The sequence below is a fragment of the Copidosoma floridanum genome, unplaced genomic scaffold, assembly GCF_036245765.1.
Source record: "Copidosoma floridanum isolate Cflo_tuat_1 unplaced genomic scaffold, Cflo_Japanese_pri ptg000030l, whole genome shotgun sequence".
Taxonomy (NCBI): Eukaryota; Metazoa; Arthropoda; class Insecta; order Hymenoptera; family Encyrtidae; genus Copidosoma; species Copidosoma floridanum.
The window spans coordinates 30,599,735-30,623,222 of record NW_028321907.1 but is presented as its reverse complement, the minus strand read 5'-3'; the positions used below and the strand labels follow the sequence as shown (position 1 = coordinate 30,623,222).

Sequence of the window (23,488 nt, the reverse complement as noted above, 5' to 3'; positions counted from 1 at the left end):
TGTGTCACGTGATTGCAGAAGCAGGAGTACCGCTTAATGTTTCGAGATCGCTGAGCATTGGCTTTTTATAATTTAAAAATGAAACTCTGTGTTTCGGAGAGATAAATACTAAATATATGACATGAGATGTCACAAGGCTTACAAAATTAAAGAAGATGATTTTTACTTTACCCAGGGTGACGCTCAGGATTTTCTGATGAAATTGAATGACGTAAATTATAATCCCTAGCCTTACTCTTAGCCAAATTCAGATTCCATACAGAATTTCTTATTATTACTTTTGATTGACTTCCCGTGATCTTCTGATAATTTTATCAGGGGGAAAAACGTTTGAGACGTATGTGGGGCACTATTTCATAGAAAACCAGGAATCCCATCTATTATTAAATACCAACATCTTATTGAAAATATAACTTTATGTGAGGATCAATATAATCATGCTTGGGAAGCAATAACTAAATATTATGACAACTAACGTCATCTCATTAACACTTACACTTTCTCTATTCTTGTTTGTCAGGTTATGAAAGAAATTTCAGGCGTTAATATTAGTAGCTATACTGGGAGGGTTCTGGCTCAACTCCCCCTTTCCCTTGAGCCGAATCGTAAGGCTTCTAGCTCATCTAGGGGGTGCTGTAGCGTGGACGTATTGGGCTCCCCTCTCTGAGTAAGAGGCTGTCACTGATTCAAGTGGAGGAGGAGTATCGCGAAAAACGCACATGTGTATGTGCGTGTGTATGAGAGCTTGTGGGTTAGCCGTGCTATTGCACGAGCTTATTTGTGCTTCTCCCTCTTGTAGTGTCAGATTGTGCCCAGACTAGCTTTGGGATTGGCCCCTTTGACTATTTATCTATACGCAAAAAAATGCCCACATATGTACGCGCATGTATGTGCTCGCAAGCGTACTAATATTTTTCAATTATTCATACATGTAGACATCAGAAAAATAGAACAAGAAAGCGAATAAGGTTAAAAATTATATGTAAGAACATTTTTTATCTGTGGTGATATATTTTTTACTAAAAAAAAATGTAAATGAATATTTTTTTATTTTGACAATAATATGTATTAGTTATGGCTTACTTATTTTGGATGCAGTACTGTAAGAGGGCACTTCTATTTATAATATACACCTTAAATTTATATTTAGATTCTTCTATACATTATATTTATCCTTGAAATAGAAAATTCAAGAGTACAAATTTTTTTTTATATACATATATTTCATTTCTATTTGAAATACGAAAATTCAAATTTGAACGCCGCGCGTGGAGAATGTCCGTCTAGTACGTTAAGAAAATGCTAGAGCGCGTTCACCCAAAGAAGGAAAAACCTGCTACTCAAAAGGAAATAACATTAGCATAAAAGGCACCAGCGCGCAGTGTAAAGGCAGTCCTCTTCCAGTGAACCTGGGACGCAGCGAACCGCTGCTCACCCAAACCTGGATCTTTCCCGTGCACCGGTACATGACCGCGATGAGCACAAAGGGAGAGAAAGAGACCAAGTACGAAGGCCGAGAGCTGAAGAGTAAGTTTTTACACCACCTACAGGTAACACTTCCACTCACCGGTTCCTACTTAGACTTCCGGTGCTCGACCGCTTTAAGCGTGGAGACGACGCATCCCCAAGTAGTCAAGGCACTAGGGTTGGCGACCACGTTCTTAGGTGAAGTTCCTGGGTCGACGACTTGAGCAGTGCTCAAGACACCCACGGGCCCTGAGAACGACCTAACCCTACGTGACTTGGTAGGCTAGGTAGTTACCTAACATTAACCTTCCGTGGTTGTACTAAAAATTCGTGCTAGTCTAACCCAACGTGTCTAAGCGGAGGTATTAAGGAGGGAAAATTCAAATTGTCATTTATGTAAAATTTTCTATTAAACAAAGGCGGATTAATTTTAAGTAAATTCTAAATTATCGAGTTTATTATGTATTTCCTTTTTTCATTATTAACGTAAATAATCGTGATTACTCAAATATAATTAATACATGTAGAAATTGAAGATCATCATATGATTGAATAAATATAAGATAATTAAAAATAAATTGATTGTACTTATTTAAGCAAACCTTCCCCTCCATGTATGATTGCGAGTTCCTTTTTTATAGTTTAAGATGAAAACTAGAATAATAGCTGTTAAGATATTTGTGAAATTGTTTATATGAACTGAGAATATTGTCTGTACCCAAAAAAGGGCAGGAATAAATTAAATAGAAAATTATATTTAGAGAGATATTGAATAAGTTAAAAAAGACATTAAATTAATTAACTTAAGGGAATATTCAGGGAACAATGAGAATTCAGTAAAGTAATAATCAAAAATTAATTGCTGTTTATTGTGCAGGAATTAATTGATTATTTAATAGATAAATTTTGAAACTTGATATTAATTATTTTAAATATTAGAGTTTCCTCGGTACAGATAATATTCTTAGCCGATTGTTACCACCATCAATTAACCGGGTTTATACTCAAAGAAAGGGAAGTCGTAGTACTTTGCCAATGAATAGAGCGAGTTAATAGATTCCAGGTTCAAGATTGTTAGGACGGTATGTAAATCGATTTCAATAATGACAAAAAATTTGATTTAACACATATATTTGTAATAGCTTCAAAAAATACAAAAAAAAATTTCATAGCCCTAGCAAGAACCAATAATTGATTTTTTTAAGTATACGATATCCATCTTTCTTTGTGAAAAGTTCTTTTCTATTAAAGATGTTTGGCTTTTTTTATCCTCCTTTTTCTCACTAAGGCTCTCGTATTTTGGTTTGCTAAGGTACGGACTCATGTTTTTTGATGTTGGCTGCTCAATCGTCACAGGATAACTGAGGCTATACGCAAGTTTCTATTAACTTATAAGAAGGCACTAATTTATTCGCACTAAGCTGCAAGATGTACTTTAATATTTTTTATCCTGAATTTCATACTTTTTTTCTTCTTTGCTTGCACAGTCATTTTTTGTCATCAATATTATAATCAGTTTCAGAGTCACTATCAGCATTAGCAGTAGTAGGTCCGACAACGATATCCTAACAAGAAGGCATTTTAAAAATTTTCTTCTTATGAGTACTAAGTGCGTTTATAAATCATTTCGTGTCCAGTTCGATGCTGCTTTATACCAAGGGCACAGAAATAATTTAATTTAATGAGCTTTACTAAGTGTGCAAAATTTGTTTCTACGTAGACTTTTTTGTGCCTTATTAGCACCACACATTAACGCCTTTGTTGAATAACCCATACTTAGAATGTATCGTGATGGCATCATATACTACTGAGTGTTAATCACATCACACTCTATGGTGGATTCCAAATAAGCATCTGTACTATTTTTATAAATGTAAATTCAGTGTGCATTTTTTGCAACAGAGTACAAGTGCTGCTATAATTTTTTTATGGAACAAGCACCCTTGAACCAGCAAAGTACATGCACTTTCTTCGACTAATAATCGTTGTTCCAGCGCATATCCATGGGTGAAGTAGAAAAATGGCAAGGGGGCCGCACAATTCAATGACTGATGGCTTTTATTTTGTAGCTCAAAAACGTCGTAAGAACTATGACATAAGCGCGCATCCGTCACGCTTGATGCTGAGTGATAAACTAAGCAGAACTCTACGCTGAAATTCGTTTAAATACATTCTACTCTGTGCTAGTGTATGTTTCTGTCTTGTAAAAGTTAATCATTGATTTTGTATGTTTGAATCTTATGCTCGTTTAAGGAAAAGGTTAAATAAATTATAACAATAATATAAACTCAATACATTTATTTGTCACGATAATCAAGAAATAAAAAGTCTCGTTAACTTTTTATAATACATCATCTTCGGAATCAGTGACATCTTCCCACTCCATAGCAAAGTGGAATTTTTTTTATTCGTTTAACATTGTGGGTGGCACATATCGATTTATACGCAGTGTTATGGTAAGGACATGTAGTTGCTTATATTGGTAGTTTAAACACTGGATAATCAACCATGTCATTAACTTGAAAGTTAAACCTTTCAAATTACCTTTTCTTCAGTTCTTCAACTACAAAAATCTTTTTAGCTTCTTGGAGATTTCCTCGTAGTACATTCCCAACTTCTGTATAATTAACATTACCAGATTTCCAATCTAATCCATTATAGTAAAGCTCAAGCTATAATTTTTCACGTTTATACTTTTGACTTAACTTACGCTAAGGAAATGATGGTTTAAAAAGAAACACACGTGGTTCAACGTTCTTCATAGAAGAATTGCTAATTTTTTCAAAACATAATAATTGCCAGGCTTGTTTAATCAATAATGTTTTATTTTTTATGAGCAAGTTTAGACAATTAATCTTACATTCCCACTGCCGAGATTACATACGACTACGTGATAATGTAAAATCAGACAATGAGCAGCTATTCCTTGCGGAAAATTATCTCTTAACTGGAATTTCAAACTTACATCAACTGGTGCGCTTTTTGAAGCTTCATTTTATTTTGAACGGTCAATAACGATGAGTGGCATATATGGAATAAAATAATTTTTATTAATCAAAGGTTCTGTTTTCCAACCATAATAGACATTTTTAAAATTTTTATACATACTGTAGGATAAAAAAATGGATTATGATCAATATTGAGTTTAAGATTGCCATTGGAGTAGTACTGGGAGTTAAAAAATAACTTAGCGTTACTTATATTACAATGATTAAAGTGACTAGCATTAGCAACTTTCTGACCTTTACAATTTGTTTGAAAGCCTTAAACAACAAAACGAGGCTTTTTCAGTTAATTTGATGTTTTTGTGGTCCAAACATGTTTCATAGTTGTTTGAAGAAGAGGATATTTATACAACTTCTAATTGCGAAAACTCATGGAAATTGCATTATCTTTTGCAATGACATTGAGCAGTCAAATTTTAAGTCTGACGCACTAACGGAATGCATGAGCCATTCTATTACAGTCATTGTAATTTTAAAGTCTTCGTAAACATCATTAGCAACTGTTTGTATGACTGCATTTATGTCATTTCCCGATCTTGTGAGGATTAATTCATGCTTTGCGTTTACTACAACTTCACGATAGTACTCAGCAAAGCCAAGTATCATGATTAAAAGTATAGAATTATCAAAATAGTTGTTATCGTATACCAATTTGTTTGTTTCTGTAATATCTAGCCATCCTGCGTTTTCTATCTTTAAATTTGACCTGGATAGTGTGGTATACAACCTTCCATTAAAGTTGTTATACCAACATTTTTGCACTTGTCTATTTCAATTGCATTAGGTGTGTAGCAGATTTCTTCAAACAAATAACAAATAGCATTATTAACTAACTCAGTTTGCGTTACTGCAGTATTATTGTTGAATGTAATACGTCCGCAAATATGTAGAGCGCTTTGTGAGTGTTAGATATATAAATCTTGATGTTGAATTGAGATGCAAATCTCATCACTATTGTTAAATGCTGATAAAATGTAAGGCTGATATGCATGAATTTCATAATGCGCAGTTGATTCGTCAAATGTGACACCTGACTGAATGCTTAGAATTTTCTCCATCTGTAAAACAGCAGGGAAAAATACACATAATCTTTAGCCAACAATCCGTTTCTAAGCCTAGGCTTTTTCAAAACTATACGTTTTGACATGTTAATGCTTTGGCTATTTGTAGATAACTGATTTGTCTTTCTCATGTTGGTTTTTTTTATATATCCTCTATCAAATTTTTTTCTTTCCTTTACGACGTATGAAAAACCCATTCCTTTACTTTAATTGCTTCACCTTATTGTTATGACTTCTCCTCAGTAATTTATTAATTTTCCTTCTGGATCAACAATCCAAATTCGAAGAAGATCTATTATCTTGACTACAACAGATAGGTGAATTTTTTTAATGAACCTTTAATAGTTTTATACCCAGAAGAAACTCCACGGAAAAATTTATGAATTGTGTAATTTTTACGTTTATTTATATATGCTCCAGTAGTTATGTGCATTGCTCAACTCAAAGTGCATTTACGTTAAGAATCATTACAGGTTTATCTGACTTATAAGTTGAGTATGCGTTTTGTAAAACCTTAAAAATAATCCCAACGAGTCTTCTAGTCAAAAATTAATTGGATGGCCACACAGAATGACGCTACGAAGCGTAATATTGTTTGGCGTTACAGTTTTTGAAATATCTACAGGTGTTAATATGTTGATGAGAAAATTTTCGGTATTTTGAATTTCATAGCTGCCTGTTGGTGAAGTTACCACCTCTTTGCTCATGTAAAATTTATCATTACTCTCGTCAATATAAGGTATAAGATTAAATTTCAGTAGTTCCACCAAGTCAAGAACATAATTTTTTTGCAGCGAAAGCTTAATCAGAGGAAAATATTGTGCTTCGAGAACGGATGATGTACTAGATAAACTTAAAGTGAATGCGTCTCTCATGACCGTTCATCGATAAATACTACATTTTTTTCTATCACAAGTGTTGAATTCTTGACATATTTTGTAATTATACTTAATTATACCAACAACGAGGTATAACATCGTATCTATCTAGCGGTGGTTGAAAATCGCTAAAACTATCAAAATATGTTACGTCATCACCTTGTTCTTTGTATGCATTTAAATAAGTAACAAAACCTTTTTTATCATCTAGATTAACAATAGCTGATTCATTTTGGTGTGGACCACTAAATAGCACATCGCTTCTAATGAATATTCCTCGAAAATGTTATATTTTTAATATTTTTGCAAATTTCATAATATCTTTATATGTGAGAGCTCGATTAGGCAGTCTTACTTCAAACTTCTTTTTTAATTCCTTTCCTGGTTTCAAGTATAAATCTAAACCTTTATTATGTGGCTTTAGGAAGAGGCCTTTACCAAGTAAAAAAGATTTTATCTTTTCCATTGTGTCTTGCATTCTTTTCAAGCTGTTTATTAGCTTTGTTTACTTGATTTATTGTCTTATTTATACCACTCATACCATTAGCAATAGCTCCTGCAGCACTTAAATCTGCAAATGTGGGTACGACGTATGGAAAAAAATCTCTAATTATTTGATGTATGTGTAACATGAGTTTGTTCTAATACTTCTCTCACCACCAGCTTTTTTTATGGCTGCTAGAGCTCCTTTTAAAACAGACTTACAACTTTACGAGCACATTTACTTGTAACCATAGACTTCTTAGCACTTTACATTAAGTTATCTAAAGTCACTATCTTTCCATCTTTCTTTTTTTTTTTATTTTTTGTTTTTTTGTTTTTCGAAAAACCCATTCCTATTTTAGATTACACTTTCATTGCGCTGCTTATAGCAAAAGTGATACCTTTTTCACTAATACTTGAATCTTTAGCTTTGAAGCTTCACAAAGCCTTATCTGAAATAATTTTATCTGCTACGTTTCTAGCCATACTGTTTTCAGAATTTTGAGAATAAGTTATATCGTGTTGCTTACAAGCTTAATCCAATAAGTTGATGCCCAGATCTTTACGGGCTAATCTCTTAGCTAGTTGAGTGCCCTGTCTACATTAATGATATCCTGGTACGTGCAGCTCTACTGGTAGTTTGTTTATGGCTGTAGTTATGACACCAAAACCTTTTTGTCAATACGTGATCATCTCTTCACATGTGTGAAACGTAAACTGATTCCGTAACCATAATCAGCACGCTATTCATAATTGAAAAAAAAAAGTTTTATTTAATGTTTCATAATATTTTAATGACACTATCACTTTAGTCTCAGTTGAGTCAGCATACAGCTGACATGAGCTTCGTGGAACAGAATATTTTACTTTCCATCGTAAATGTTAATTATATTGTTGAACAAGACAAGAAACTAAAATGCCACGGTGATTTGCTACCCGATAATATAAGAGCTGTTTTTTGCGGTCCATCAAACTGTGAAATACGAATAGCTCACTATCTATTAATACACACTCTAATAGATTGAGAGTTAAGAATATTTATTTGTACTCAAAATCTTTAGATCAACCCAAGTATAAGTTTTTAAAAGAACTATTAGATTCTATAGATGGTGTAAAAATCTTTCATTTAGCGAACATGTATCAGTTATATCAGTGGAAAAGGCACCACCCTACTCCACAACGGTATTTAATGACATTGCCTGTGAACTGTTATGTTAACATGTTAACTTTACATCCCTGCATTATTTATAAGTAAATTAAAAGTACCAAAAACTTTTTTCACCCTTGCATCATAAGCTTTTTATCTAGTAAGTAAGTATATTATCATTGCTTTTTCTTCAAGATTATGCTTTCAATATGGCTTCGACCTATGAGGCGACCTATATCCCCCTTTTAAGATAGGAATAGTCAACATACCTTGAAATTAAATTTTAAGGCAAACTGTATCCTTGCAAGCTTCTTATGGCCCTGGACTCGAAGACTTTAAAAAAAACTGAGCCACTGTAATTAATTTAAACCTAAAGCTAACTGTACGAAATGTTTTTCAACTTTCTTTGACAATACTTCTTTCACTTTCTAGTTTTTACATAGTTTTATAGTATGCCCAGAGCTTTGTAAGATAGAACTGTTTGATCAGTTGGTCGAAAAATAATGTAGGGTAAAAGTCGTTCCGTTGTTCTTCTTCAATTCCATTGATGCCTTTATATCACTACCATATAAAACTAATATATTAAAACATACTACGCAAAGGGCATACTTCAATTTTTTTTCTCCAATATTTATATTATAATTTACACAAAGTCTTTAAAAAATTAGTTCAAAAAACATTTAGTTTTACTAATTCATGTAGAATTACTTATGACTTATGAAGTAGGTATATAAAACTTAAACATTAAACAAATTTTCTTCGTATCAATAATTATACAAATATTATGAACCTTTATTCTACACTACTTTTTTGTACGTCAGTCAAAAATAGTTCAAAAAATTTTTAAGCAAATGAGCAAGTTTTTTTGACCTGTGAAAAACTAACAAAAATAATGAAATAATTACGGTTTATAAAGGTATTTTCTGTTTCTAGCATTTTCTTTGTCCAATTTACTAATAAATTACACGTAAAAGAAAATGTAGGAATTCAAAAGATCTACAGTATGAGCTACAATCGTAAATAATTAGATTATTGGTTCAGTTGCAAAGTAAGAAAAACAAACGAAAGAGCAGTATTAGAAATTCGCTTATTAATAAATTATACAGAAACAGCTTTAAAAATAACATCCTTTTTAAGGGATATTGTTGTACCATACAAGAGCTACGATTGGAGTATTTCTACAGACGCTTTAGGTTATTTATTTGTTAGTTATAAAGATATCCAAAACATTGATATTTCATTAGTGTCCTGCACTTCACAACGATTGTATATGATTACGATCCGAATATCAAAATTTTTTTTATGGGATTTTTCCAACTAATCTAACAAAAAAACGTGTCAGTCAAAAAAGGCCGTATTTACGGAGTAATTGTTTTACAGTAAGACTTTACACTAAAATACGGTTGTTAAAAAAGATATACTATTATTATACATTTAAAGGCGTAAAAAACAGGCAAATTAACTCCAGTACTTTTTTTTCAAACAGATTATGAATGTTTTCTATTCTTGTTCTATAAAAAACAAAACACTTGTTTCAATCGTAGTATAATATAAGGCTTACAAGCTTTGCAAGTTCTGATTTGACTTAACATACATTTCAACTTTACCATACCTTGAAACTGCTAGTGCAGTTATGGAAGCTGGTTCTCTGTTATCCTTGCGATCGTAAGCAGTATGCATAGTAAGCTTATTTTTGAACACCAATTGTCGCTGCCATCTAAATCCTTTTTTTAAAATATTTTGAGAATCGGTCTTTTTACAGTTAATGTCAGCCTCTGTGACCATAACAAAACCATCTGTAAGACTTGTGTCACTTTTACTAGTTCTCATAACTAAATCTGTATCTGCATCTAAATTGCTATTTTTCCTACAATAATCAAAGTTATTAGTTATTAACACTAAGAAATTCAAAAAAAAATATAAATATTAACTACAAAAGTAACGAAAGTTCTGATTACATTTTACAGTTGTTCCTAAGTAAGTATAGATAACAAGTGATAAAATAAGCTTAGAAGCAATAGTTAAAAATTGATTTAAATACACATTTATATACAAACACATACACAATTTGTGGTTTTATTTATACTTCAAAGCTGGCTAAACCTATTTGACTGGACTTTTTACCGTGTAAAAGTAAGACTCTTTAAGCAATTTGATTTACATTATTACAGTTGTTTTATTATAATCCAAAATTATTTTTTATTTAACCGTTATAAGATAAAAAAAGGAAGCTTTTTTTAGGAAAAGAAGTAGACCTAGAATTGATTTGTTAGTATATATCAGTGCCCTCCGGTGAATTTGGAAATTCAAAGTGATCAGTGATCCGTTGGGGGCGAAATGTGAGAAAATAAATAAATACACGTAAAGTGTATTTAAATTTTCTTGCGTTGATTTATTGATGCGCAACGTTTCGCTGACAATATGCGTCAGCCTCATCAGGCTACCAAATTAAAATTAAAAACACACAATGAGTGATCTGGAAGGCTCAAACACAAAAATACAATAAATTTTTATGTAAATTGTTACCGCAGGTACGCGAGAATTCGTAAGTTTGGTTGACTTACTCGTCACCTGTCGTGCTGTCGACTGACAATAAATTACACCAACAAGCCAGCGCTTATATAGGCGGAGCCGCAAAGGTAGACGGTAAAGGGCGATGAACTCGATCGGGAAATTTTAACTTTCGTAGTAAAGGAAGGTATGCTCTATTAAAGGAAAGCTCATCCTCCTTTCTATTGATGTTGTGTTTGTCGAGTTTTATATAAAGCATTTCGAAAATAATTCTTTTTTTATAATTGGATTCTTTGTCAAGGATTTTAAAGTTATCCCAATTGAATTCATGGTCAAAATTGATTTGGTGTGCACAAACAACGGAATCGGAGTTTTTACTTTTCATATGTTCACTGATGCGGACCTCCGCCGCTCGCTTTGTTTCACCCACATATGACGCAGGACAATTTTTACAATAAAACTTACATACTACATTTGTCTGTTTCTGTTTATTCGTTGTATCTTTTCCTAAGCGGACGATATGCTGCAGTTTATTGTTAATAAGAGGGTAAGTGTGAATATTGTAGGGTTTTAACATGGTTGAAATTTTTTCAAAATTATTGTCAATAAATGGTTGATGCTTGTAAACAAAAGCCAGCTATTTCTAGAAAGGACCGCCAATATACAAAAAATTTAAAATCAACAAAAAATTTTCTAAACAAAAATCCCGATATATTTTTCACCTCTGCTGACAAAGGCAATGTTACGGTTTGTCTCAAAAAAAGTGACTATACGGAAAGAATGCATAATTTACTGTCTGATAAATCGACGTATAAAATTATTTCAAAAAACCCATTAAACTCTCTACAAAAGAGAACCTCTAACATTTTAAAGAATCTCAACTCTAACGGCTTCCTTTCTAGAACATACCATCCCAACGCTTTGTTGCTCACAGATACAACTCAAGCTAAATGTTATGGCTTGCCGAAAGTTTACAAGGTCGATGCCCCTTTACGTCCTATCGTCTCTCTTATTTTTTACTTTTGACAACATTTTTTATCAACAAATTTTCGGCACGCCAATGGGTTCTCCTATTTCACCTTTGTTTGCTGACCTTGTAATGGACGACCTGGAAAATGATTGTCTCTCCATCTTAAAAAATAACTATAATATTATTCCATCTTATTATTTTCGTTACGTGGATGATGTATTACTTTTTATTAATGTTGACCATATTGACCAAATTTCAAATATTTTTAATTCATATCATCCCAAACTACAATTTACATATGAAATGGAGATTGACAAGAAACTCAACTTTTTAGACTTGACGATAATAAGAAATTCTAATTATTTTAATTTTGACTGGTTTGAAAAACCTACTTCTTCCGGACGAATCTTAAATTATTTTTCTGGTCATCCAGTTAGCTATAAGAGAATTTTGTTTTTAATTTGGTTGATAGGGCGATCTTACTTGCCAGTACACGTTTTCACGGTGTGAATATTGCTAGGGTGAAAAACCTGTTGATAAAAAACAATTACCCTCTTAACTTTATTAATAAAGACATAAAGGTCAGATTAAAAAGACACAAATATAGTAATCATAACGGAAGCACTACAAACACCTACCCTCTCTGCAAAATTGGCTTACCATACATTGACAATAATTTTGAAAAAATTTCAACCACGTTAAAACCCTACAATATTCACACTTACCCTCTTATTAACAATAAACTGCAGCATATCGTCCGCTTAGCAAAAGATACAACGAATAAAGATAAACAGACAAATGTAGTATATAAGTTTTATTGTAAAAATTGTCCTGCGTCATATGTGAGTGAAACAAAGCGAGCGGCGGAGGTCCGCATCAGTGAACATATGAAAAGTAAAAACTCCGATTCCGTTGTTTGTGCACACCAAATCAATTTTGACCATGAATTCGATTGGGATAACTTTAAAATCTTTGACAAAGAATCCAATTATAAAAAAAGAATTATTTCCGAAATGCTTTATATAAAACTCGACAAACACAACATCAATAGAAAGGAGGATGTGCTTTCCTTTAATAGAGCATACCTTCCTTTACTACGAAAGTTTAAATGTCCCGATCGAGTTCATCGCCGTTTACCGTCTACCTTTGCGGCTCCGCCTATATAAGCGCTGGCTTGTTGTTGTAATTTATTGTCAGTCGACAGCACGACAGGTGACGAGTAAGTCAACCAAACTTACGAATTCTCGCGTACCTGCGGTAACAATTTACATAAAAATTTATTGTATTTTTGTGTTTGAACCTTCCAGATCACTCATTGTGTGTTTTTAAATTTAATTTTGTAGCCTGATGAGGCTGACGCATATTGTCAGCGAAACGTTGCGCATCAATAAATCAACGCAAGAAAGTTTAAATACACTTTACTTGTATTTATTTATTTTCTCACATTTCACCCCCAACGGATCACTGATCACTTTGAATTTCCATAGACCTAGAATTATTTTCTTTTCCTCCTGAAACGATCCTGTTAATTGGCTTTCAAGTTTAGAAATTTATAATATGTTTATAAAGGGAATCATCAGCTATTCTATCCTGAAAAAAATTGTCACGTGACTGAATCAAAAGTATTTAGAGTTTATCATTCTTCTGCTTGATTAAATTTAAATTATCCCACGTATGGTTAATAACGAGTGGTCATGAGCCAATCCTTAAGCGACACATTGTATTTCGGTGTCCAATCAGGCTTTGTAATGTAAAGTAAGCAGCGGTTCACTGCAATAGAGCGTTGTGTCAGTAGTCAGTCCGCCTCCGATCGTCGAGCTCTCAGCACTAGTATTATGCGTAGTGATAGATACAAGTATCGTAAGTATCTAACTCTACTGGTCGAGCCACTTCACCCACCTAGTCTGTACACTCGTAATGTGCATTGTTTATAGTTATTGTTTTGAGTTTATTGTAACTGATTTGGGGTTAGGAAGGAGTTTAAAAGGTGTTGTGTATTATATAGTTTAGATAAGTGATTGATTAGCAATAAAGTGCTGATTTGTATTATAGTGCTTCTTCCTCAATTCAACACTACTCCGCCAATTTTATTCCTCATAAATCCATGAGATTCGTACATGTATCAAACAAATTGAAATGATTTCTTTATTTGCTTACACACTGGAAAAATACTTATACAAAAAGAATTACTTAATTTAAGTTAAAAAAAAATGATATCACACGTAATTCTCTAAAATCTCCTGTATTAATCATACCATGTTGCCTAAATGTCCCTTAGGAGAAATGTTTTAAAACTAATTCCTTATCATTTACATGATAATGTGGCATGGAAATGAAAAATTTTCTCAAAAAAAAATTTTTATCATTAGAGGTAACATTAGAGTATAGTTAAGAGTGTATGTGCATACATTGAGGAAGACAAATAGTGAGGGAAATTGTGTACTCCTTTTTTAATATGGTATACATATTGTATAATATAAAAGTGAGTTTCAAAATGGTCACAGTAAGCCAAATCGCATGGAGCAAGTTCTGCATAACAAGTATTTCCAAGGTCTTTAAAAGTTTCTTTGAAAAACTTACCCATCACGATACGAATCCTTTACCGTGAATAATGGCACAAATAATTTCCAGCTTAACTTTTATCATAAAAGAATACATTTAATGCTATACAAGTTGTTAGGTACACGAAGATATTATTTTTATAAGAATTCTCCCATGCGAGGGGCTAGCTATTTTAAACTAGAGTAGGGAGACTCTTTCACGCCATGGCAGACACTCTCTCTGACATTGGGATACTGGGTCTCCCAAACTTGGAACAGAAGCGACACTAACACATTGGGAGAACTATTAAACTATTAAGTAGACAAATTTTCTCTTATTGTAAAGTGCGAGCAAACGTATAGAGATGCCATGAAAGGGATGAGCTGTAGTTACAGCGTATACTTTGTTAAATATTTTCTTAAAAGAGTTTTAATTGAAAATTGAGATATTTGCATTGGTATATTGCTGTCCATGATTTTTTTTTTTTAAATTATCATTGAAAAATGTAATATAAAATCTGAGAAATTGTTTTGCAAAAAAAGACTTTTATTACCATAAATACGTCTTTGAAATAATAAATATTTTTAGCAACAATAAGTTAAAATTATGACCATTGCAAATAATTACTGCTTGTATTCTAGTTGAGTGAAATTCGCAATTGTAATATGAAAAAAAAATTTTGTTCACTCAGACACAATAAGATGAAATTTACGATGGGTAAAAATGAGTTCAAACCTTTATCAACAGTTAAATTGTTTTTGTTATAATACTGAAAGTAGGAGTATACAGTTTCAAAACTAGCAGACTGAAAAATTCATTATTTATTATAACTAACGAGTATATTTTACCCTAAAAACCTAAAAAACAAAAGAGATTCAGGGCAGTCTAAAGATACTTAAGGTTTCTTACCTCATCTATAGTTAACTTGATTTTATATCTTGTTATACTATTAATTTAAGAAATGCAAATTGCTTGCAAAAAGAAGAGTTTATGGGGATAGTTTGTATTTGATGGAATAAATCAAGCCCAAATTCCATTTATAACATGCAAAGAATTGTGGAAACTACTATTTTAGATGAGTAACAAATATAATATGCGAGTATCAGAATGACTGCAAGAATCTCCAGATTACCCTTAACAATTTATAGATTCTATGGCGTAAAAAGAACTGATAAATTATACTTGGCTTCTAGGTGCTTTGCAACAAAAAAGTTTTAATGTATAGGGTACAAAACCTGTAACACCTAATCATATACTTTTTTGTTTGAAAAAAAATCGGTTGTTTATTCTTTTTAATTAATTTTGAATGTAACTTTTTTACATCTTAAAAACAATCTTGAAACAAACATCTTAGTAATAAATTTTTCCTTTTCCTTTCCTGAAAAGTAGATGAAGTGCGCTCCGTCATCGGTAGTATAACTATCTTCTCATACACTGGTATTTACGCTCTACTTTTTGGGAGACTAGCTTACAACAGTGTAAGTGCCAGAGCACTGTGTCGTAGTCAAACTACTATACTGTAACTAGCATAGTAGCCGTACCAATTCTGTCTCCATATATATACTTTTAAAGAGTCTTGATTGTAGGATTATTAAAAAAGCGTTGAATGAGAAACAGATCAATGTATGCCTTTAAATTTTTTGAGGGTTTTCATTCTCACATTTGTACAGAAAACTATGAGCATAATGCTACAAAAGGTTAATTTGTTCTAATTGTGTCATGTAATGAAATATATTACGTATAATTTTCGTCGAAATATCTTTTAAAGAAAAGTTTTCTTTTGAAGAATTAGTTTTTTGTCTCAAATGCTATTGCTTTGAGAACTAATTATAAATCTATGTAATATTTGACGTATACTAAGCATGGTGTACTAAAACTCCCCACCTTAGCCACAGATATTCGCATACTACTCACGAATGCAGGTTCGCCGTAATTGTATCTAAATTGAAGGCTCACACACCATTCTATAAAGACCAAACGAAAGCAACACACCGTTGAGAACAATCAAACAAAGTATGCCAATCAGCATACCAGTCAATATGCCCATTGCAAAGCTATTAAAATTTAAAACAAAAGCTTACCGCGTGTTATTGGCGCATCAAAGAGTTTTTCAAATTGTAAAGAAAAAAAGTACTTTGGTACAATTAGCTAACGTATGCCAAATATATCGTGATAAATTTCAAATAAAAAAAAGTGGACGAGAATCGATTTGCATACGTTTTTCGATGATTTTAAGAAAAAATGTAACTTAATAATTTTGCGAAATAAAACTAGAATCACGGTATTATAAACTAACGTATGCAAATCTCAGATCTACGTAGTGTTACGCTTGTTAGGACATTTTAACATGTTGCATACTTTTTTAAGGTGTACACTGAGTTCCGAAGCCAATCTTAAAATGTTTCGTTCACCAATACCTTTTAACTACAAGCTAAAGGTTTTTAATACATTTTTTGAGTCATTTTATGTGATTTACTACTGATACAACATTTGCATACCTTTCTAATACGTTCATCGGGGTCTTATAACACTAATAAAGTATCATGTAAAATCATACAACGGTACAACGAACAAACGTATGCCATTACGTATGTTGTTACATCTAAGTATAATATTACTATTAAAAGTAATGGCATACTTATCTAAAATGTATTGTCTCTAATATTAAATGAACATTGTAGTAGAAATGAACATTGATCTTTCAAGACCATCTATTTTTTTATTAAATTACTAACTACATTACGATATTCTATGCAAATTTTCTTGTAACAAGGATACTTTGATTACACACTGGAATATGTTTAATACTCTACTGATAAAATTTTATTAAATTATTTGTTAATAGTACAATAATTGTTATACTTAATATAAGAATGATTTTTTAATTCAAATTTTATAAATTTAAAGAATGCATTTCATCATATTGGATCGACTATTTTTTTGTTTTTTTTTTTTTTGTTTTTGACCTTACATTCAAAAAAAATGACCCAAGATAACATACAAGTTGTCTTTATGTTCTAACTTATGACATTTAAGGGGGCTCCTACGACTACTGCTGAGGTCAAAGACAAACAAAAAATAAAGTTTTGTTTTTCAATAAACAAATGTGTCTGAAAATCATTATGATATTTTTAATAACGTATGAAGTGGAAAAAATGATATTTATGTCTGTAGTTTAACTTTGTACGAAAAATTAATTATTGTTTTGACCAGTCTAGTGCATACGAGGGTACACCACCAGACCAGACCACCTGTGTTGGTGTAGTATAGCGATGTAATATATAGGTATATAGGTATATGGTATATATATGTCGTGAACAAGTACGTCTGCTACCAACGTGACCTCCTGACCTCTCGGACACTATTTATTTATTTCCATCACAAATATCTCGCTAAAATAATCCTTTATCCACAATTTTTAATACAGCATATTACAGAGGAAGACTTCATCTACAAAACGTATGTGTTCAGTCTGCTGGGACATTTAATTTAGGTTTATTATAAATGAAAACAAATTGTTTTTCACGCTGCCCCATAGGAACACGTGCTAATAGTTACAACTTTGAGCTCGGATTTCTCAAAATTTTGACCCATTCGAAATATAATTTAGACCACCATTAAATTCAGTAGACTTTTATTTACAAAAAATAATATTTCTCTGTTTGGGGACTTTCGTGAAGGAGCCCCCTTAAGTATCAGATATTACAACAAATCATATCTTTTTAACTTTAAGATCATTTGTAGGCCTATTCCCGGTTGATTACCATTACGCAATAAATTGTGTGTAAAGTAAACTAAAAAACTAATTTGAAAAAATTAACGTAAAAATGGTTGTGTTAATCGTTACATAATTTGAGGTTGAAAGTTTGAAATGCTGAAACAATGGTAAAACATAATCTGAATTTTTTTTCATGTGTTACTCGTGTTTTACGGGAAAAATTACTATGAAGTAGTTATTTTTAGGATTATTTATTTTTCACATTTATTTTACAGCAAAATTGACAAGGCAGCGGTCCAAGAAAAAACTCCAATTTTCTTACCGTCCTAACAGCTTATATGTGAGAAAAAATATTGGAAGTAATTTGTTAACTTAGTGCTGTCTATAACCAAAGTTTGGAGAAAAAATTCTTTTTTAAACTCGGTAGAGATGGAAAGCCCCAATATGTATATGTATATATACATACATGTATAAACATACACATCTTCCTATATTATACAGTTAATTTCATGGGACATTCCACAAAATTCCTGACAGCGTCCCTAAGACTCCTGATCACCTTTCTCCAGCCCTCCACACAAGGTAAGATTCCGTTATTTTCTTCTTTATTCTTACACTTCGTGTCTGTTTTAATCCCCTGCCACCCCTTACAAACTCTTCAAAAACCACTAAAGACCCCCATGGCCTCTACACATTTTTTCATAACTGCCCCTCCACCATCCGCTCATCATACTACTTTTGGATAACCTGACGAAGACTCTACCGATCTTCACGGACCATAAAATGTATACATACATGGGTGTATCAAACATGTATTTGTACGTGTATGTGTATAAATTTTATTTACATGTGTGTATATATATGCCACAGACATATATTTATATTAACCTGTTTCCTATAGATATTTGTGTAAGTTATTCTACACAAGCCCCCTAAAACCAAATAGTCACCCACAAATTCCTTGCAACCCACCCTTCCAAAGACCTAAATGCCCTGTACCGAGTTATTCTCAACCTCTAGCGCCCACCCCCCATATCTGCCACACCGTTTTTGTAAAATCTTACTGACACTTTTCTAACTTTTATGGATCCTGACACCTACTCATACACATACATGTATACATATTATTTTGTTAACAAACTTCGATGAGACAAAAACTTAAAAATTAACTAATATATACATGTATAAATGTAAGTGAATATGATATGCTGGTCACATGTATTTTAATATTATTGTAAGTATGTGCCAATGTCATTTAGGTAATTCTGACTGATACTGTTTTGTACTGAGATACCCTGTTAGCTTTTATCGACGTTATTTTTATCGAATCCTCAAAAATTTAATTTTAATACACATTTGTGTACATTTCATCACATTGGTTAGGACGCAAAAAATGTACTTTATACACAGAAAAAAGTTATAAATCATGAATTTATCAAACTGCTAGTAAGATAAACATAAATTTATCTTCATTTTATTTTAATTTATACATAAAAATAAAGTACGGTGCACTGAGATTTTTTTTGTGATATTGGTAACAAGCCATCTAAAAAGTTTAAATTGCTTATTTCTTTTCGTATGCTTCGATACTAATTTTATTACACAAAAGTACAAACTGTGTAAGTACTGCCCAAAAAGGAAGGCTAATTTTTATGAATTGACTTACGGAACCAATCAAGTGATTTGAATAATATTTATCGTGCTGTTAGATATATACGTGTTAAAGAGAAAATTTTAAGATTATTTGTATTTAATGTAAGATACATATATATAGGCTGGTTTGTAACGGTGGCATTTCTCAAGAACAGCATGTAGAGAAATTTTTTCTGAAACGAACCCCATTGCAATGAATTTTTTAGGGCAAATAGCTTTTAATGAGAGGCGATTGAAAATAATTCCAAACTACTTCGAAACGAAGTTGAAAGGCTATGGCGCTTTTGCATGTACGTGTGGTAATGCCTCATTGTCATTGAGCTTAGTCGGTAAGCAGTGAGAACTGTATACATAGGTATATCCATGCACACGCAAAAACGTTTGCTACTATACTGCTGGTGATATTAAGGTTGGATGTTACAAGGTAAATATCTTCTGCTCTTTATGCTGTCATGTATAAAACCATTAGATGTGATTGCATGAATAGTACAAGGGTCAGCTGCAAAATCATGAATCAGCATAAGTGTAATACAATTGTATTCACTCATTACTTACTAATGATCATAACAGTTATTATAATTACATTGCAAATATTATAGCGATAACTTATCATAAGTGGTAATGTAAATAAAGTAATAGTATCCTTTTATAGATAAATAGACTTATAACGTTATATATTTCGTCAGTATAATAAAGTTTTATGATCCTATCAAGTCGAGATACGCACAAATTTTTAAGATAAAAATAAATTAATGTAAACACATACTTTCACGTTAATCTGTACTTACACATATTGATAGTTGTTTGTACACACGCCCTTTGTTTAACGCCCTCTCACGTTGGATGAAAACATTTTTATTTAATACTTTTATGAATAAATAGTGCCACAGTATTATAAAAACAGTAAATAAACAAATTGGTAGGGAATTTCCCGCTCCACACGATATTAGTTTTATTTTCATCTAATCTCATTTACAAGATACAAGCGAAATAATTTTATACGCTATTTTGACGATGTTCATGAATTTTAATTTTGCAACTGTTTTTTTTGTAGTCTACGAGTTGGATCGCATGTAGCAATTGTAGTATCAACAACGACCCTTTAGATATTAGTTGTATGGTACAAGGAATTTTCTATACGTCTATGTTGATATTTTAATCGCCCCTTGACTAAAGTATTAGTTTCAATTATTGCCACATAATGCAATTTTACCTTATAAAATAGCGCTAATATTTGAGCTTTTCTTGTGAACACGTGAAATGGTGAAAAATTCAGTTTCAACGTCAACCACTACTTTCACTCTTGTACGGACTCTTCTATAAATGCTTATTTTTTACTACGGTGTTCACGATAATGACTGAATATCTACTAAACTAGCAAGACCTATCTCCTGGGACACCTGGCTCAAAATCCGTTTTCGTATTAATACTTCGAGCTAGGGCCACGGAGTGTTGACCATTGACATGGCCTTCTATCGGAGTGTCGTTACCGTCGAGATGTTTTCTTCTATTCTATTTATTCTGTCTGGTCGTCTACAGTTTTACGGAAACATCGATTTTCGTTGCTTCCGTTGCTGATGGCTCGGGTAAGTCAGCGCAGCTTGGGTCTGTAATGGTCATCTAGCTTCTATCCTCTTAAACTCTGTCTGCATACAGTAGACACCTAACTTTTGGCCTATTCTAGTGCCTTTCTAAATGCTGGACAACTGCCGCTCCGTGCTCTGTGTTTGGCACCTTCTGTTCCACAAGCAAAACATCTGGTCTTCTCCCTGCAATCTTTTTTATGGTGATTGCAACTGTCACATCAAAAAAATAGCTTTGACTGATCCTCCTTGTCGTAATTTCGGGCTATGTGTCCATACCCCAGACACTGGTAGCGTCTAAGGATTTTAACCCATCTTCTTACTTGGCAGCTTGTGAAGCCTATTAACAGCCTCTCCATTTCTTCTATATATCTGGCATTAGTCTCTCCAGTATTCACCAAAGCTATCTTCTGCCCTCTTTTATTTACTCCTAGAAGTGTCACTCCTTTGACATTAATCTCCTCTTCTTCTGGCTGAAAATCAGTCCTCATCTTCTTCAGGACCTCGGAAAAACTCTGCCCTTCCACGATCTTTACGAGAACTCCCTCCTCCCCATTTCTGGCATTATCATGTTTGCCACTGTAAATACCATTAATTCTTATCTTAGGGATAATATCTTGATTTTCTCAGATTTTTTTTCTTTTTTGAGAAGGGGGGTTAGGGGTCTCCTTCGGGGCTTCTAGGTTCTTATTCCACTTGCCTGTCAGCACACTTTTCACGAATCTAAACTGGATAGAGCGTGTGATTCTCTCCCTTTCTACTGATCTGTACGTTTTTTGCATCAGATTATCATCGGCTCAAGTTCTAGGAGGTTTTCCATGATCTTCCTAGACGGCTATCTTTAAACTTATGCAGAAGGTTCAACGCCATTTTCATACCATATTTTATTAGCATTGCTGTTTTTGTGTACATCGTTGTTGCTGCTTCTACCATATCTTTGATCATTTCCTAGAGTTCTGTAAATATGGTGTCCTTCTTTATCTGCTTTATAGTAAGTTCTAATCTTAAGTTCTTGTTATATTCAAGATCCATCTCGGTTTTATTACGGAAAAAGGCAGCACTAACGTCACTCACACCACTTCCAGTGCTTAGTAGCCTGTCTCGTTCATGGCTGGGCAGGAATATGAAGCCATTCTGTGAGTGTTTTTTACTAGAGGTTATCACCTCGCTTTCGTTCTGGACGCTTTTGTGGCCTTCCCTAGAATGCGTGCGGCCAACAACAGTCGTCTGAGCTTTCTTTAGGTCAGAACTAGCAGTAGATTCCCTCAGAAAGGTTAGTGCCTGGGGTACTAAGTTTTCATTAACGTCACCCATTGTAGGTTTTATTCGGAAACTTACCCTTGATTTTTTTACGAGGTGTTCTCTTCAGCATTTTGGCCCACGGAAACTATTTTATTTCACTCCAACCACCCACGGTGCGGGTACAAGCTCCAACCACCGCAGCTTTCACAAATGCCATAGTTTGAAACAGTTTTTCAAAATTTTGTTTATTTTAATGAAAAGCTGGACCTACCAGTTTCAAAAATGCAATTAAATTTAAATACTTATACGCTAAGTTAGGATTTTTTTTATAATGGCATCATTTTTTATATTAATCCTTATGAAACCGTAAGGGGGCTTTACAGTTTGAGCAAAGGACAGAAACAAAGTACTTGGCTGGTACTTGTCGGGCATTAGGCAAGTAGTTCCCATGCAATTGGTGGGCATATGTTAGGTACTTCATAGGCACTTGGCATGTACTTGGTAGATTCTTTTCAGGTACTTGGTAAATACTGGGTTAGTACTTAGCGAGTACTTTTCGAGCAGTTGAGGTGGCTTCTCACTGAATAATAACACTAAAGAATGAAATGATCTTCTGAGGAATAGTTTATAAAGGTGCAATAAGTCTTCTCCCACAATTTCAGACCATGTTACCACCACAATTTTTGAAAAAAATCAATTTGAAAATTGACTCTATAACGTAGTGTTTTATGGAGGACCGTGAAATGTATGTCGTAAGTTATATGATATCTCAGCAAATGTACTACAGTTCTTAATCTAGTCTAGACTCTTCTTGTATAGATCCAAAGTGAGGAGCCACCTAAACGGGTACTTAGCAAATACTTTTTGGGTACTTACTGGTACGTAATGGCTTACTGATTTGTCTTGATGGACCAATTTTTTGTTTCTTCTCTGTTTTTTGAAATATGTTCATAATTTATATGCACTTACTTATTACATGCAGTATTTCAAGTAAAGCTGGATGATCAGGTGATAGGCGCGTGTGTTATTTCATTAGTTATTTCTTTAAAAGAGTGGCCAGTAAGCGCCCCGGGTCATCAGGTGATAGGCACTTGTGTTATTTTAATAATTATTTATTTAACAGAGTTGCCAGTAAGCGCCCCGGGTCATGAGGTGACAGGCGCTTGTGTTATTTTAATAATTATTTATTTAACAGAGTGGCCAGTAAGCGCCAGTAACTGTTTGGTTGT

General features: G+C 33.0%; 1 protein-coding gene across 1 annotated transcript in view; it reads right to left on the bottom strand.

The window, feature by feature from the left end:
* Nucleotides 1–23,488, bottom strand: part of bchs (WD repeat and FYVE domain containing 3 bchs) — a 1,547,413-nt gene that overhangs the window by 129,363 nt on the left and 1,394,562 nt on the right. Inside the window, exon 44 of the mRNA XM_089597159.1 lies at nucleotides 9,654–9,908. Within this exon, the coding sequence (XP_089453285.1) occupies nucleotides 9,654–9,908 (255 nt within the window). The remainder of the gene's footprint in view (nucleotides 1–9,653; nucleotides 9,909–23,488) is intronic.